Source organism: Harpia harpyja, chromosome 1 (genome assembly GCF_026419915.1).
Source record: "Harpia harpyja isolate bHarHar1 chromosome 1, bHarHar1 primary haplotype, whole genome shotgun sequence".
NCBI classification, from domain to species: Eukaryota; Metazoa; Chordata; class Aves; order Accipitriformes; family Accipitridae; genus Harpia; species Harpia harpyja.
In genome coordinates, this window is record NC_068940.1 from 46065177 (window position 1) to 46078292 (window position 13116).

The 13116-nt window shown below is 50.3% G+C and overlaps 1 protein-coding gene across 1 annotated transcript in view; it reads right to left on the reverse strand.

Moving 5' to 3' along the window:
* The window catches only part of LOC128143508 (centrosome-associated protein CEP250-like), a 36085-nt gene extending 28982 nt beyond the window's left edge, over positions 1-7103 (reverse strand). The window contains exons 1-7 of the mRNA XM_052790811.1: positions 6948-7103; positions 6204-6260; positions 5413-5495; positions 4675-4840; positions 2608-2714; positions 1062-1289; positions 377-473 (exon numbers count right to left, since the gene is read on the reverse strand). Coding sequence (XP_052646771.1) covers positions 377-473; positions 1062-1289; positions 2608-2714; positions 4675-4840; positions 5413-5495; positions 6204-6260; positions 6948-7064 — 855 coding nt within the window. The 5' untranslated portion in view covers positions 7065-7103. The remainder of the gene's footprint in view (positions 1-376; positions 474-1061; positions 1290-2607; positions 2715-4674; positions 4841-5412; positions 5496-6203; positions 6261-6947) is intronic.
* Positions 7104-13116: the final 6013 nt, after the last annotated feature.

A 13116-nucleotide genomic window follows, 5' to 3' on the forward strand; every position in this document is an offset into this window, starting at 1 on the left:
CCTTCCCATATCTGTTCAATTTCTTCTTTGCTAACACTAAGAAGAGAAAGACCAGCAGCTAGTTTTTACAGACCGCTATGAAGCTGTCAACTCCAAAGAACTTTGACCCCTAGAGTCTTCAAGACCCAGGCAGAATAGCATTGGTGCAACCTCCCTGAGGAAGACACCTGGATTGTCTGCAGCTCCGCTACCACTGCCTGCACCTGGACTGACTCCACATGTGCCAAACACACAAGGAATGTTTTGGCAATGTGCCTGATGACGTTCCCAGACAGTTAGCATCTTTACCACTCTTTCTCTTGAGGAAGCCACACCTCTTTGTGCTAAGGCTGGAGAGCAAACACTGGGCTATCTCCCAGATAAAGGTAAAACATACTAGTATCTCCACAGTGTCGTTAAGTGTTTTCATGGTCTTCTCCTTCTCCTCATTCTGCTTCTGAGACTGTACAAGCAAGGCTGAGAGCTCCATCACCCTGAGAAGAGAAGGTCCACGTGCCATTCCAAAAGCCCTGCACACCATCACCTGTTAAAGGGCTAAGCAGCTCCCAGAAGCGTAGCAGAGAAAGTTCAACCGAGAAAATACAGCACAGGCAGCATTCACCTCTACAGGTTAATAGGCTTGATATTGCAAAATGGCACTTCTTTCCCCAAAGGCCTTCTGCACTCAGTCTTGCAAGGAATTGTCAGTACAGAGGTGCTATGTTGCTTATGATGGCCCTGGGCAAATTCCTACCAACTCCTTTAGCACAGCCCTGGGTAGCGACAGGGCTGTACAAGAGACGGAGCTCTCTTTATACTGGTCTCCATTTCTCACCAAGAATCAGTTAACAGCAAAAACACTGTAATACGCAATCTCTTTTCCAGCCTTGTCTTACTCAGAAGAGCTTCTGTCAGTCAGATGTTTTTTTCTGTCCTTTCTGTTGAAGGCAATAGTTTGACTAGGGACAGCAACAGGGCTGTGCAGCATGGGTGTGTTTTAAATGTGAATGCAGCCCACTTATGAATCCAAGCAGCAGCCACAAAAGATAATGTTGGTAATAGCAAGGTTTAAAACACATTACCTGTCTTGAAGCTCCTTCTTCTCCAGGTCCTCCTTGACTGGTAAGCACATCACTTCCTGAGTCTTCTGGTTTATTTTCTGTCCCGCTTGCTGCTGTGCCTGATACTTCAGGACAGGTTTACCCAGGGTGAAGGACTGCCAGAGCTGTATGCCAGAGTTTAGACGGGAGCAGTTTACAAGTATAGATCCAGAAAGCCTCATTTGCTCTGCCTTCAGCTCTGACAAATCTCTGAAGAAGAATCAAGAAAGACCTAATGTTCGCACTACCATCTTTACCAGCTGACTCACTTCTGAAGCATGTAATTGTGCAACAGTAAAAGCTGGCAAGAAAGATGACATCTTCGTTGGGGGCGAATCATTCATCTGATGCTTTGGAATCAGGACACATCTTGACAGTTGAGCAGTAAGTCTACAGGATAGTTGAGGAATGAGTCTGTTTTCTCCACAGAGATAAGAAGAAATGTATGGCATGTCCAGAAGGCTTCAAGGACCTCTCATTACTCTTATTAATTGTTGCTCCTGCTCTACCTTATTACATACTCTAATCATCATTAACAGATGTAAGGAATTTTACCAAGGTACCCAGCTTTTACACCTAGGGGATCAGCCTCAAGCAACCTATTATTATCAACATGTGGACTGCTAACAGGCTCATGACAATATCTACCTAATAAACATTTCAGGAAGGTAAGAATAGGGTAAGAAGGTAAGAATAAGCCTAGAATGTTGTAACAAAAACGCACAAATAACACAAGAATTAACTAGTAGGTCAGGCATACTCTACACATTAAGGAAGGTTTATAATCAAATAAGATAGACGGCTGACAGTAACCCAGAGTTTGAAATTGCATGCTGGCACCAGAAGAATGTACTATTACGGCTACACTATTTTTGTTTGTGTAGAAGGCAGCTGTGAGAAAGGAATCTCAGAGAGCCCAAGAACAAGAAAACAATCATAAAAGGGAGGGATCAAATTAAGCAAAATCAATTGGAGAAATGTAATAGCAGGGTAGAGAAGCTATTCTTTCTCTCAACAGTGTTGGTAAAGGAATAAGCGGATGCAAACTGACCAGAATAAACGTAAGCTGGAAATGAGAAGGAAAAAATGAATATATATATATATTCATGAATGATCTTTCCATCAAGAGCAGTGGGAAAAGAAAGCCAGTGAGATTTAAGGCATATTTTAATCACTGTGTTAAAGGGACTGCTCTACATGCTGCACGCATAGCTTTGGTGAGCCTCTTCCAGTGTGTCCACATAGGCCTGTGTCTGTGTTAATATGCCCAAACATCACCATAGTCAAGTCACCTGTTCAGGACCTCTGCATTGCTTACAGCCCAAGCCCCTCAGTTTTCTCTGAAAACCAGCAGCAAACAAAATGATTCTGAAAATAGCCCAAAGCCTGCTTAACGGCATTGCTTCAGACTACCAAAGGAGAAATTGTATCTTTAGCCGCAGCTAGGGTAACATCAAGGCTCAAAAAGCAGCTGTGAAGTGAAGCTACATTTTTTTCTGGAAAAGACCTAGCGTTAACTTCTACTCACCGGTCAGTGGCAGTCTTCATTTCCAGGAAATGACGGCGGAAGGTTACCACCTGACGCCATAGGCTGAGTAGACGGCTATGTTCACCCATTACGTAGTTGTCATAAAGCTAAACACACAAAGACAAAAAGAAGTGCCATTTTAGCCTTTGCTGCTGTGGAATGATTACTGGAAGTGATATATCGATACGTTCCCCCACCCCTCTTAGGGGAAGGTAAACCTCCAGAGTGGAATGCAGTGGATATGCAAGGAATCTGTTCCATAATAATTCCCTAAGCCACATAACCCGCAACCTTAGATGTTAGCAACACCAAGGGAGCTGGTATGCTGACCCAAAGAGGAGCAACGCGGAGGGTGGAGGGGAGTGGAGACACTGCGGCCAGGCTCTGTGATATCATCGCAGGGACAGGGAACAAGATAGGAACAAGAACGGTACGTCCCTGCATTGACTCCACTGAAGCAAGGAGGTGAACTAATGAGGGTTCTAGCGACCTACTGCCCTACTTCTGATTTATATCATAAGTGCCCCGTTCTGGGGTACTGACATGCAACATCATGTCCTTTGGGTGAACTTTGTTCATTATAATCTCATTATAATACCAAAACACACCTCCATCCCCAAAGTTACCTGCCTCCAAGGTGCAACCACCCCTCACTGAGCATACACTCTGAATTTTTTTTAGCATGTACCTTTAAAAGTAAAGCGAGAAGATTTTACACCAATCATAGTAAAGGTATGTATGACTAGAGTCCCTCAAGCTCCACCTAATAAGAAAATAGTATAAAAGGCCTTAAGAGAGGGGGACTATTAGGGAAGATACTATCATGGACAAGTCGGGAGGATATCGCTGACATCTGGGATCAGTCAACGGGCTGAACCTCTCTTCCCCCTCATAGGGATGCCTATTGGGTGAGATTCGTACACTTGGCTGTAGCAAGCGCTTTCCCAGGAAACTTAGAAGTCTTTAGAGCTCTTTTCTTCCATAATTTAATGCGCTTGTATTATTATTTGCACACGCTTTGCAGACAGTGTATTTATCACCGGTAATTCAAAAGAATCTGTACTCCTGTTGTTTAATAAACTGTGCTGCTCACAGATGTAGCTGCGATAGTTTGTTAAACACGACCAAACTCCCTAAGTCTGGCAGTTTTAGTCTGTTGAACATGGCTAAACTGAAAGTGCAGTATGCTATTAGTGTGTCCGTCATTGTGATAGTTCAATATATTGAACACGACCAGACTTATAGCATTGAGTTGGACATCACTCAGAATTTAGACCTAGCCACCCCCAGCCCCTCTGACATCTGAGGATAAGCTGGAACAGAAGGGGGTTTATTTTCTGCCAAACTTCTTTACCCTTTAACGCAACAGCTGTCACTGATTAAGGCTTTCAGATAGGAGAGGGTACAACTGTCATCACCAGGTCTCCTTTAAGAACTATTCCAACGGGGGCGAGGGGGGGGGGCGGGCATCAAGGACTGAAGAGCCACCACAGAGGCATCCTCAGTAGACCTGCCACCTGACTGCAAAGAAGGGAACATCCACACTTCCCCTGCAGGAGCGGGTATCAACAAAGCAAACTGATCGCGATTCATCATCTCGCCCTGCAGAGGTGTCTAACAGGCTCGGTGGAGGAAGACAAAAACAAGCCCCTCCGAGACCAGTGTCAGATTTGCTTACAACAGCCTATTGGTAAGGGAGGCCCGTCCTGTTCTTCTGTTGGCTACCCTGAATCCGAAAACACACAGACCTCTCTTTGGCCTCCACTGCTGTAGACAGAGATTTAGGAACTATTAAAAAACAGACGAGCGTTCATGTGTCACTGCCCTACAGTGCCCAGCAACAGCAAGCCTTTGAGAACAAGCAGTACGGTCACAGCACGCGGGCACCTTCCATCACCACAATTTGCTAACACTCCTCCATCTCACACCCCTGTCTTCTGCTCGTAAACACCAATACATCCTCAACAGTGCCACAACTTTCACACAGCAAGTTCTCCAGGCCAGAAATAAAACCCACTCTCATTCCACCCCGGCATCGCGTCTGACATTCCCGTCGCCCATCCTTACCTCACGTTCACTGCGCCACTCGCTCTCCTTCAATTCCAGCTCCTCCCGGGCCCTCATCCAATCCGCCGTCAGTTTTCCAACATCTTCTTTAAGGGCTGAATTAACCTCATTCGCTTCATCGAGGTGCTCCCGCAGGAGAGCGTTCACTTCTGCCAGATTCTCACACCTTGGAAAGGGAGAAACAGCAATGAGGTCACTGAACAACTGCTATCCACAAGCAGCACCCCCGTCATTTCCCAACTCCCTCAACGCTGACTTTGTTGTCAAACTGAGAGGCCGTAAAAGTGCTTGCTAGGATTAACTAAGATCTCTCTGTGATGGCATACTCATTTGCTTCTCCTTGCTTTAAGCCTTCTACTTCCACCTATAATTGCGGTTTCCCCTTCAACTTTGATGATGCCCACAGTTCACGTCTTGCCTCCCCTTCGTGCTGTCTGATCACTGGATGCATCACCTTTCTCTAGCACTCTCCTGAGCCGCTCACCTACTGAACCACAGAATAATCTAGGCTGGAAAGGGACCTTTGGAAGTCACCCGGAATAACCCCCCGCTCAAAACAGAGACATTCAGCACACAACACTATTACTGCACCACAGAAAACAGACTGTGGACCTTTCTCCTTTCAAAGCAGCTTGCCCAGCTGCTCCCCTTGGGGAGACCAGGCAGCACTGACAGGTTTTCCCTCACTTCCACGAGCATCCAGGATACCAGGTACGAGGGAACGCTTCTTCCCTGTACCTTTGCTGCTCCTCTTCCACCTGAAGCAGTGCTTTCTCCAGGCTCTGGTCTTCTGTGGCTTCCCACCTGCCTGGAAGGGGTCCCTTCAGAAGAAAGGAAAAGTTTAGTCAAATTCTTGTCTTCCCTTCACTGCTGCTAGCATCCACCGCTTTCCGCTCCATTCGCTTGGGTAGCTCAGGAGCTCGTGGCTTCTTCCAGGCGTAACAGTGTCGTGACTATGGAGAGCAAGGGAGGTGCTCAACGCGAGTAGCTCTCCTCAGTCCCCCACCGTGGCACTCTCGCAGCTAGGTCTCCTTAGCTCACAACCGTGACTGCTCACTTCGACTTGAAGCCTGGGAATGCTCTCCTACTCTCCTACCCTCTGTTCTTCCTAGGTTTACTTTAGCCGTGAAGCAGAAAGAAAAGCACGTGGCCGTATGTTGAACGCCAGCATTCTTGCCTTCCAAAATGCCACGTTTCAACCCATTCTTTTTCAGAGACGGCCATATAACGTAACAGGCAGTGTGGCCCTCTCCTGAGCCCTAGGACAAAATGCTACGCCAGCAATAAAGCACTCTTTCTCAAAACTAAAATCCCCCTCCACAGGGTTTCCTGCACTGGCATTTCTGGGACCACTGGCTCCTCTAAGAATGGCAACTGCACAAAACACTCACCGGCAAACTTACAGCGCTGCTTTAAACCCTCAGGCAGCAAAATCTTGCTTCCCTCTGCCATTGCTTTGGGGAGCTTGCTTTGGCCTGCGTTAACGAATGCTACCTACACGGTCTTTACTTAGCAACCTGCACACTCACCCCTCCTGCTGCCAGCTGCTGCTCCAACTCTCGACACCGAGTCCGGTACTGCAGTACCTGGATGGAGACATAGAATGAAGATGAGCGAATGCAGCTTGCAACAGGCTCGGCTCCTCCTGCGTTAGCTTTTCTCCAAGTCTTTACAGCCCAAGCACAGCACGTTCCACAGCGCTGCCGATGCCGCCAACAAGAAGTCCTTACGATACAGGCAAGCTTCACTTTATCTCGTACTGAAGAAACTGAGACGGGGTTTCTTTTACACGTACTGCTACCTGCTCATCCTAAGAGCTGCCTGCCTCGGCCCGGGGCCGCCCCAAACCACCCCCGCCGGCTCGGCTCCTGCCTCTGGGACAGCCCCCTGCTAACGTGGCCCAACAAAGGCGCCTGCGAGCCGGGCATCTTTATTTCAGTACGGACAAGCCCTCACGAGAGGCTCGGCAGGGTGACAGCGGCAGGGCCAGGCGCCCAGCGGGCCGGGCCGGGCCGGGCCGGGCCGGGCCGGGCGGAGGAGGGCGGCTCCCGGGGCCTCCCCCGAGCTGCGGGCTCGGCGCCGTCCCGCCCGCGGCAGCGCCGGGGAACGCCCCGGGGAGGGCCCCGCTGGGGCCGCGCCTTCGCCCCCCGACGTCGCCATCGCCGCCGCCGAGGCCCCTCTCAGCGCTGCGCGGGCGGCCCGGGCACCCCGGCCCCGCCACCGCGGCCCGTCCCCGGGCAGCTCCCCGCCGGGCCGGCGCCCCCGCTCCTCACCTTCGCCTGCAGCTTCCGCACCAGCACCGCTTGCCGGTGCTGCGCCTCCTGCGAGCTCTGCAGCCGGCGCCGCAGGGAGGCCTGGCTCCGTGCTCCCTCTCCAGCCCCCGTCGCCATGACCCGCTTGGCAGCCGGGCCCGCCTCCCGCGCGGCTCCGCCCCTCCGCGGCCCCCGCCCGCCGCCTGACGGGCCCCGCGGCGGGGGCTGCTCCGCGGCCTGCCCCGGCGGACCGCGCTCAGGCGCCTGCCGGGGCTGGCGCAGCGGCTCACCCTGCCCGCCGGGCGCCGGGCGGGAGAGCCGGGCTCGCTCGGGGCGGCTCTGTGGCAGCGCTTCCCTTTTCCCTTCTCGCTTCTCGCTTCTCGCTCCTCGCTCCTCGCTGAGGGTGCGGCGGCGGGCTGCGGTGCTTCCGCGGGGGAGAGGCCGCCCCGGCAGCCCTTCGCTCCAGCGCGTTCTGCTCAGAGACCGTTAAGGGCCCCGCAGAACGCTGGGGGCAAAAAGCGCTCCCGGTGCAGTCTGGGAGAGAAGGAGCGCGAGGAAAGCCCAGAGGGTCGGATGGCGGGGTCTGGGGCCACTGGGGCAAGAAGGGTGGGACCGCAGGGACGGTGGAAAAGGAGGAGGAGCAAGTGGAGGAGGAGGACAAGAAAAAGAACTTGACTACTGTGGGGCAGTAGTGAAGGGCATGAGGGCCCAGGTGGTGTTCTCCTCAGCCCGTCTGGTGAGGGGAAGGGTTGCGAAGAGCAGAGCACTAATAGGACAAGCCAGTCATTGGCTGCAGAACTGTTGGTGACAGGGTTTGGGGTTCTGTGACCATGGGATCCCATTTGCAGATCAGCATCTGCTGGGGCGAGATGGGATCCGCCTCACTAAGCAGGGCAAAGCTGGTTTTGTCAACATGATGACTGACCTTATCAGGAGGTCTTTAAACTGATAATGATGGGGGAGGGAGAGAGCAACCAGCAGTCCTGTGAGGAACTGACAGACAGGATCGCTGAGCAAAGGGCAGGAGGGGATGTGATCAGATCAGGAAATCTACAAATTGGGCTTAAGCGGGGTCATGCCAGCACTTGCTTGTAAGCAAGAAAGTGCCTATGAGGCACCATGATGAGAAATCCCCCACACCCTCTTCAGGAACTCAACATGCTGGGGTGCCTCTTTAAAGTGCCTGTACATTAATGCACACAGTATGGGGGATGAACATGAGGATTTGGAGATCTGTGTGCCCTTGCAGGATAATGGAGACTGGTCGGATGGCTCCCACGACTAGAGTATTGCAATGAAGGAATATAGACTCTTCAGGAAGGACGTACTAGAAAGTTGAGGAAAGGGAGTTTCCCTTTACGTGAGAGAGCAGCTGGAGTGCATGGAGCTCTCCCTTGGGATGGATGAGGAGCCAACTGAGAGCTTATGGGTTAGGATTAAAGAGAGGACAGGTAAAGTTGATATTAGAGTCAGTGTCTGACCTAACCAGGAAGAACAAGTGGATCATGCCCTCCATAGATGGATAGGAGCAGCTTCAAGTTGCAGGCCCTGGTGCTCATGGGGAACTTCAACCACCCCAATACTTGCTGGAGGGAAAACAACACAGGACGTAAGCAATCCAGGAGGTTCCTGAAGTGCACTGATGATAAAGTCCTCCTCCAAGTGATAGAAGAGCCAAAAAGGAGAGGTGCTTTGCTGGGTCTCATCTTCACCAACAAGGAGAGGCTAGTTGGGGGTGTGAAGGTCAAAGGAAGCCTTGGCTGCAGTGACCATGAGATGGTGGAGTTGAGGGCAGGGAGGAGAGTGAAAAGGAAGCTCACAACCCTGGACTTCAGGAGAGCGGACTTTGGCCTCTTCAAAGATCTGCTTGGAAAAGTCCCACAGGATAAGGCCCTGTAGGGAAGGGGAGGTCCAAGAAAGCTGGCCAATATTCAAGAATCACCTAGTCCAAGCACAAGAAATCTGCACCCCAACGACTATGAAGTCAGGCAAAAATGCCAGGAGGCCTGCATGGATGAACAAGGACCTGCTGGCAAAACTGAAACACAAAAAAGGAAGTTTTAAGAGGGTTGAAGCAAGGACAGGTAACCTGCAAGGAAAACAGAAACATTGTCTGAGCATTCAGAGACAAGATTAGGAAAGCTAAAGCCCATACAGAATTGAATCTGTCCAGGGATGTCAAAGGCAGCAAGAAGAGCTTCTATAAGCACATGGGAGACAAAAGGCAGACAAGGGAAAATGTGGGCCCATTGCTCAATAAGACAGGGGGGGCCTGCTTACACAGGACATGGAAAAAGCTGAGGTACTGAATGCCGCCTTTGCCTCAGTCTTTACTAGCAAGTCTTCAGGAATCCCAGGTCCCAGAGACCAGGAGAGAAGTCTCCAGCAAGGAGAATATACCCTTGGTGGAAAAGGATCAGATCAGGGAATACTTAAGCAAACTAGACATACATAAGTCCATAGGCCATGGTGGGACATACATACCCGTGAGTGCTGAGGTAACTGGCTGATGTCATTGCGAGGCTGCTCTCTATAATATGTGATTGATCATGGTGACCAGGAGAAGTGCCCAAAGACTGGAAAGGTCACCCCCATCTTCTAGAAGGGCAAGAAGGAGGACCCAGGGAACTATAGGCCAGTCAGCCTCACCTCGATCCCTTGGAAGGTGATGGAGTAGCTAATCCTGGAAACCATTTCCAGGCACATGAATGATGACAAAATCATCAAGAGAAATCAGCATGGCTTCTCCAAGGGGAAGTCATGTTTAACCAACTTAATAAACTTCTACAACAAAATTACTGGCCTGGTAGATGAGGGGGATAGCAGTGGGTATTGTCTACCTGGACTTCAGTAAGGCCATTGACACCGTCTACCATAAAATGCTCCAAGAGAATCTGTTGAGGTACAGATAGATGAACAGACAATGGGGTGGACTGAAAATTGGCTGAGTGGCCAGGCCCAGAGGGTGGTGATCAGCAGCACAATGTCTAGCTGGAGGCCAGTAACTAGTGGAGTGCCCCAGGGGTCAATACTGGATCCAGTCCTGTTTAACATTTTCATTAATGATTTGGATGATAAGAAGGAGTATGCCCTCAGCAAGTTTGCAAAGGACACCACACTGGAAGGAGTGGATGATATGCCAGAGAGTCAGGCTGTCATCTAGAAAGACTTCGCCAGCATGGAGAAATGGGCTGATAGTAACCTTGTGAAGTTAAAACGAGGACAAGTGATATGTCTCGTACCTGGGGAGGAACAACCCCATGCACCAATATATGCTGGGGACCACCTGGCTGGAAAGCAGTTGGGCAGAATAGGCCCTGGGAGTTCTAATGTAGCCTCGGCTGCATTAGGCAGTATTGCCAGCAGGTCAAGGGAGGTGATCCTTCCCCTCTACTCAGCACTGGTGCTGTGTCCAGTTTTGGACTCCCCACTACGAGAGGGGTATGGACATACTGTAGCCAGTCTGACAAAGGACCACAAAGTTGGTGAAGGGACTGGAGCACCTCACATATCAGGAAAGGCTAAGAGAGCTGAGACAGTTAAGCCTGGAGAAGAGAAGGCTTGGAGGGGATCTCAATAATGTAAATAAATACCCGAAGGGAGGGTGCGAAGAGGATGGGGCCTCTTTTCAGTGGTGTCCAGTGACAGGAAAAGAGGCAATGGGCACATACTGAAACACAGGAGGTATCCTTTGAATGTCAGGAAACACTTTTTCACTGCGAGGGTGACTAAGCTCTGGCACAGGTTACCCAGGGAAGTGGTGGGATCTCCATCCTTAGAGATACTCAAAAGCTGTCTGGACACAGTCCTGGGAAACCAGCTCTAGGTGGCCCTGCTTGAGCCTGGAGGTTGGACCAAATGATCTCCAGAGGTCCACTCCAACCTCACCCATTCTGTGATTCTGAGGAAAATGAACAGGAACACAAGGAGGAGGTGGAGGAACAATTGGAGGAAAACTAACAGGAGGATAAAAAAAACCAGGAGGAGATAGAGGATGAGAAAAAAAACCTAGTGGAAGAGAACAAGGGAGAGGATGAGTAGGAACAGGAGGAAGAGGAGGTTGATAGGGAGAAAAAAAATGAGAAGAAACGAGAAAGAGAAAGGGGAAGAGGAAAAGGAAAACCACAAACAGAGGAAAAGGAAGAACAGGAGGAGGAAAAGGAAGAACCAGAGGAACAGGAAGAAGAGGAAAAGGAGAAAGAAGAAGATCTGGAAGAAGAGGAGGAGGAGGAAAAATAGATGGTGTAAGAGGAGGAGGAGCAGGAGGACTAACAGGAGAAAAAGTAGCAGGATGAAAAAGAAGAAAATGAAGGTGAGGAGAAGGAAAAGGACAAAGAAGATCAAGATGAGAAGGAAAAGAAGGAGGAGGGATAAAAGGAGGAGATGGTGTGTCCCGGTTTCAGCTGGGATAGAGTTAATTTTCTTTCTAGTAGCTGGTATAGTGTTATGTTTTGGGGTCTGTATGAGAAGAATGTGGATAATACACTGATGTTTTCAGTTGTTGCTAAGTAATGTTTAGTCTAAAGTCAAGGATTTTTCAGCTTCTCACGCCCAGCCAGTGAGAAGGCTGGAGGGGCACAAGAAGTTGGGAAGGGCCACAGCCAGGACAGCTGACCCAAACTGGCCAAAGGGACATTCCCTACCATGTGACGTCATGCCCAGTATATAAAATGGGGGGATCGCTGCTTGGGAACTAACTGGGCATCGGTTGGTGAGTGGTGAGTAATTGCATTGTGTATCACTTGTTTTATATATTCCAATCCTTTTATTATTATTGTCATTTTATTATTATCATTATCATTATTAGTTTCTTCCTTTCTGTTCTATTAAACTGTTCTTATCTCAACCCACGAGTTTTACCTTTTTCCTTGCGATTCTCTCTCCCATCCCACTGGGTGGGGGGAGCGAGTGAGCGGCTGCGTGGTGCTTAGTTGCTGGCTTGGGTTAAACCAGAACAGACATGCTGCCTTGGGGTGAGTGTAGGACAAACTTCAGGGTATGCAGTGGGACAACGCTTCAGGGAAGCCTCCTCGCCTTCTTCCTTCTGCCACCTTACTCCTGACCTCAGTGGTGTGCAGGTCAGTGCTTCATGGCTTCACTCCCTCTCCATGCAGATCATACTCTCCCAAGCTCTTCATCCCCCTGAGCCTCAGAGCTGTCGTGGGACTGAGAACAGCCATGAGCATCTGCTACATGTGCCAGTGCTGGGATGTGGTGTTCCTCCTCTACAGGGATGGAGATGGGGCATTCCAGCAGTGCCAGGACCCACCAGCCAGCCACGTGGACAGTGGGCCACGTGCCTGCTGCTGCTGCACCAGAAGGACCCACTGGAGTCCAATGGCCCCTAGAACTGGCAGTTGTTACATTATGTGATAAAAGCTTATCTGCAGGCGCACGGACCATGGACAAACCATGGCAGGTGAAGGTGTAACTGCTCAGCAGTGGTAATTTGTGACCAAGGAATGATCTGGCATGGAAGGTCAGGATGTCCCACTGCAGTAAGGGTTAAACTGCCTGGGAATGGGAAAGCCAGGGACATTGACTCCTGTCAGGGAGTGAAATTTCCCTTGCTGATAATGGTAAGAAGTGCAGCAGCCTTGTCTTGTAACCATCATGCAATGCAATCACTGAAGGTCCACCTTTGGCCAGTAGAGCTGGAGCTCGGGGATGAACCCACGCTCACAGGATTGGTGCTTTGGTGCTGGTGCAAGTGTATATAAGGAATTGGCTCGCGCTGCATCTTTTCAGACTCCTTGTAGAACCGCTTATCATGGTAGGACTCTGCCCAATGCATTGTTCATTAACCTTTTTATATTTAAGCTCAAATTTGCCTCAAGGTGTACAATAAGGGGTACATCCTGATCAGCCAGAGAGGGGAGCAGGATGAGGCTGTTGGTGCTGTTTGTATGAGTGCTCTGTGTGCCTGTGTTGAGCTGTGTGGCTGGCCATATATGTGTGTGCATGCACATGTTGTATAGGCATGCCTGCACATCTGCCTGCTGGAAATCGGCCGTTGACTCAACAGCTGGTTGGACCTGGGGGCATGGAGCTGTGGCAGCCTTGTCTCAGGCTGCTGGATGCAGCAAACACCAGTGACAGAGGGCAAAGCTCTTTCGCTGGTCCCATGCCCTGGACTTGCACCCAGAGGTAGGTCTCTAGCTGGGGGATGAGAGAAAAGGCTCTGCATAGG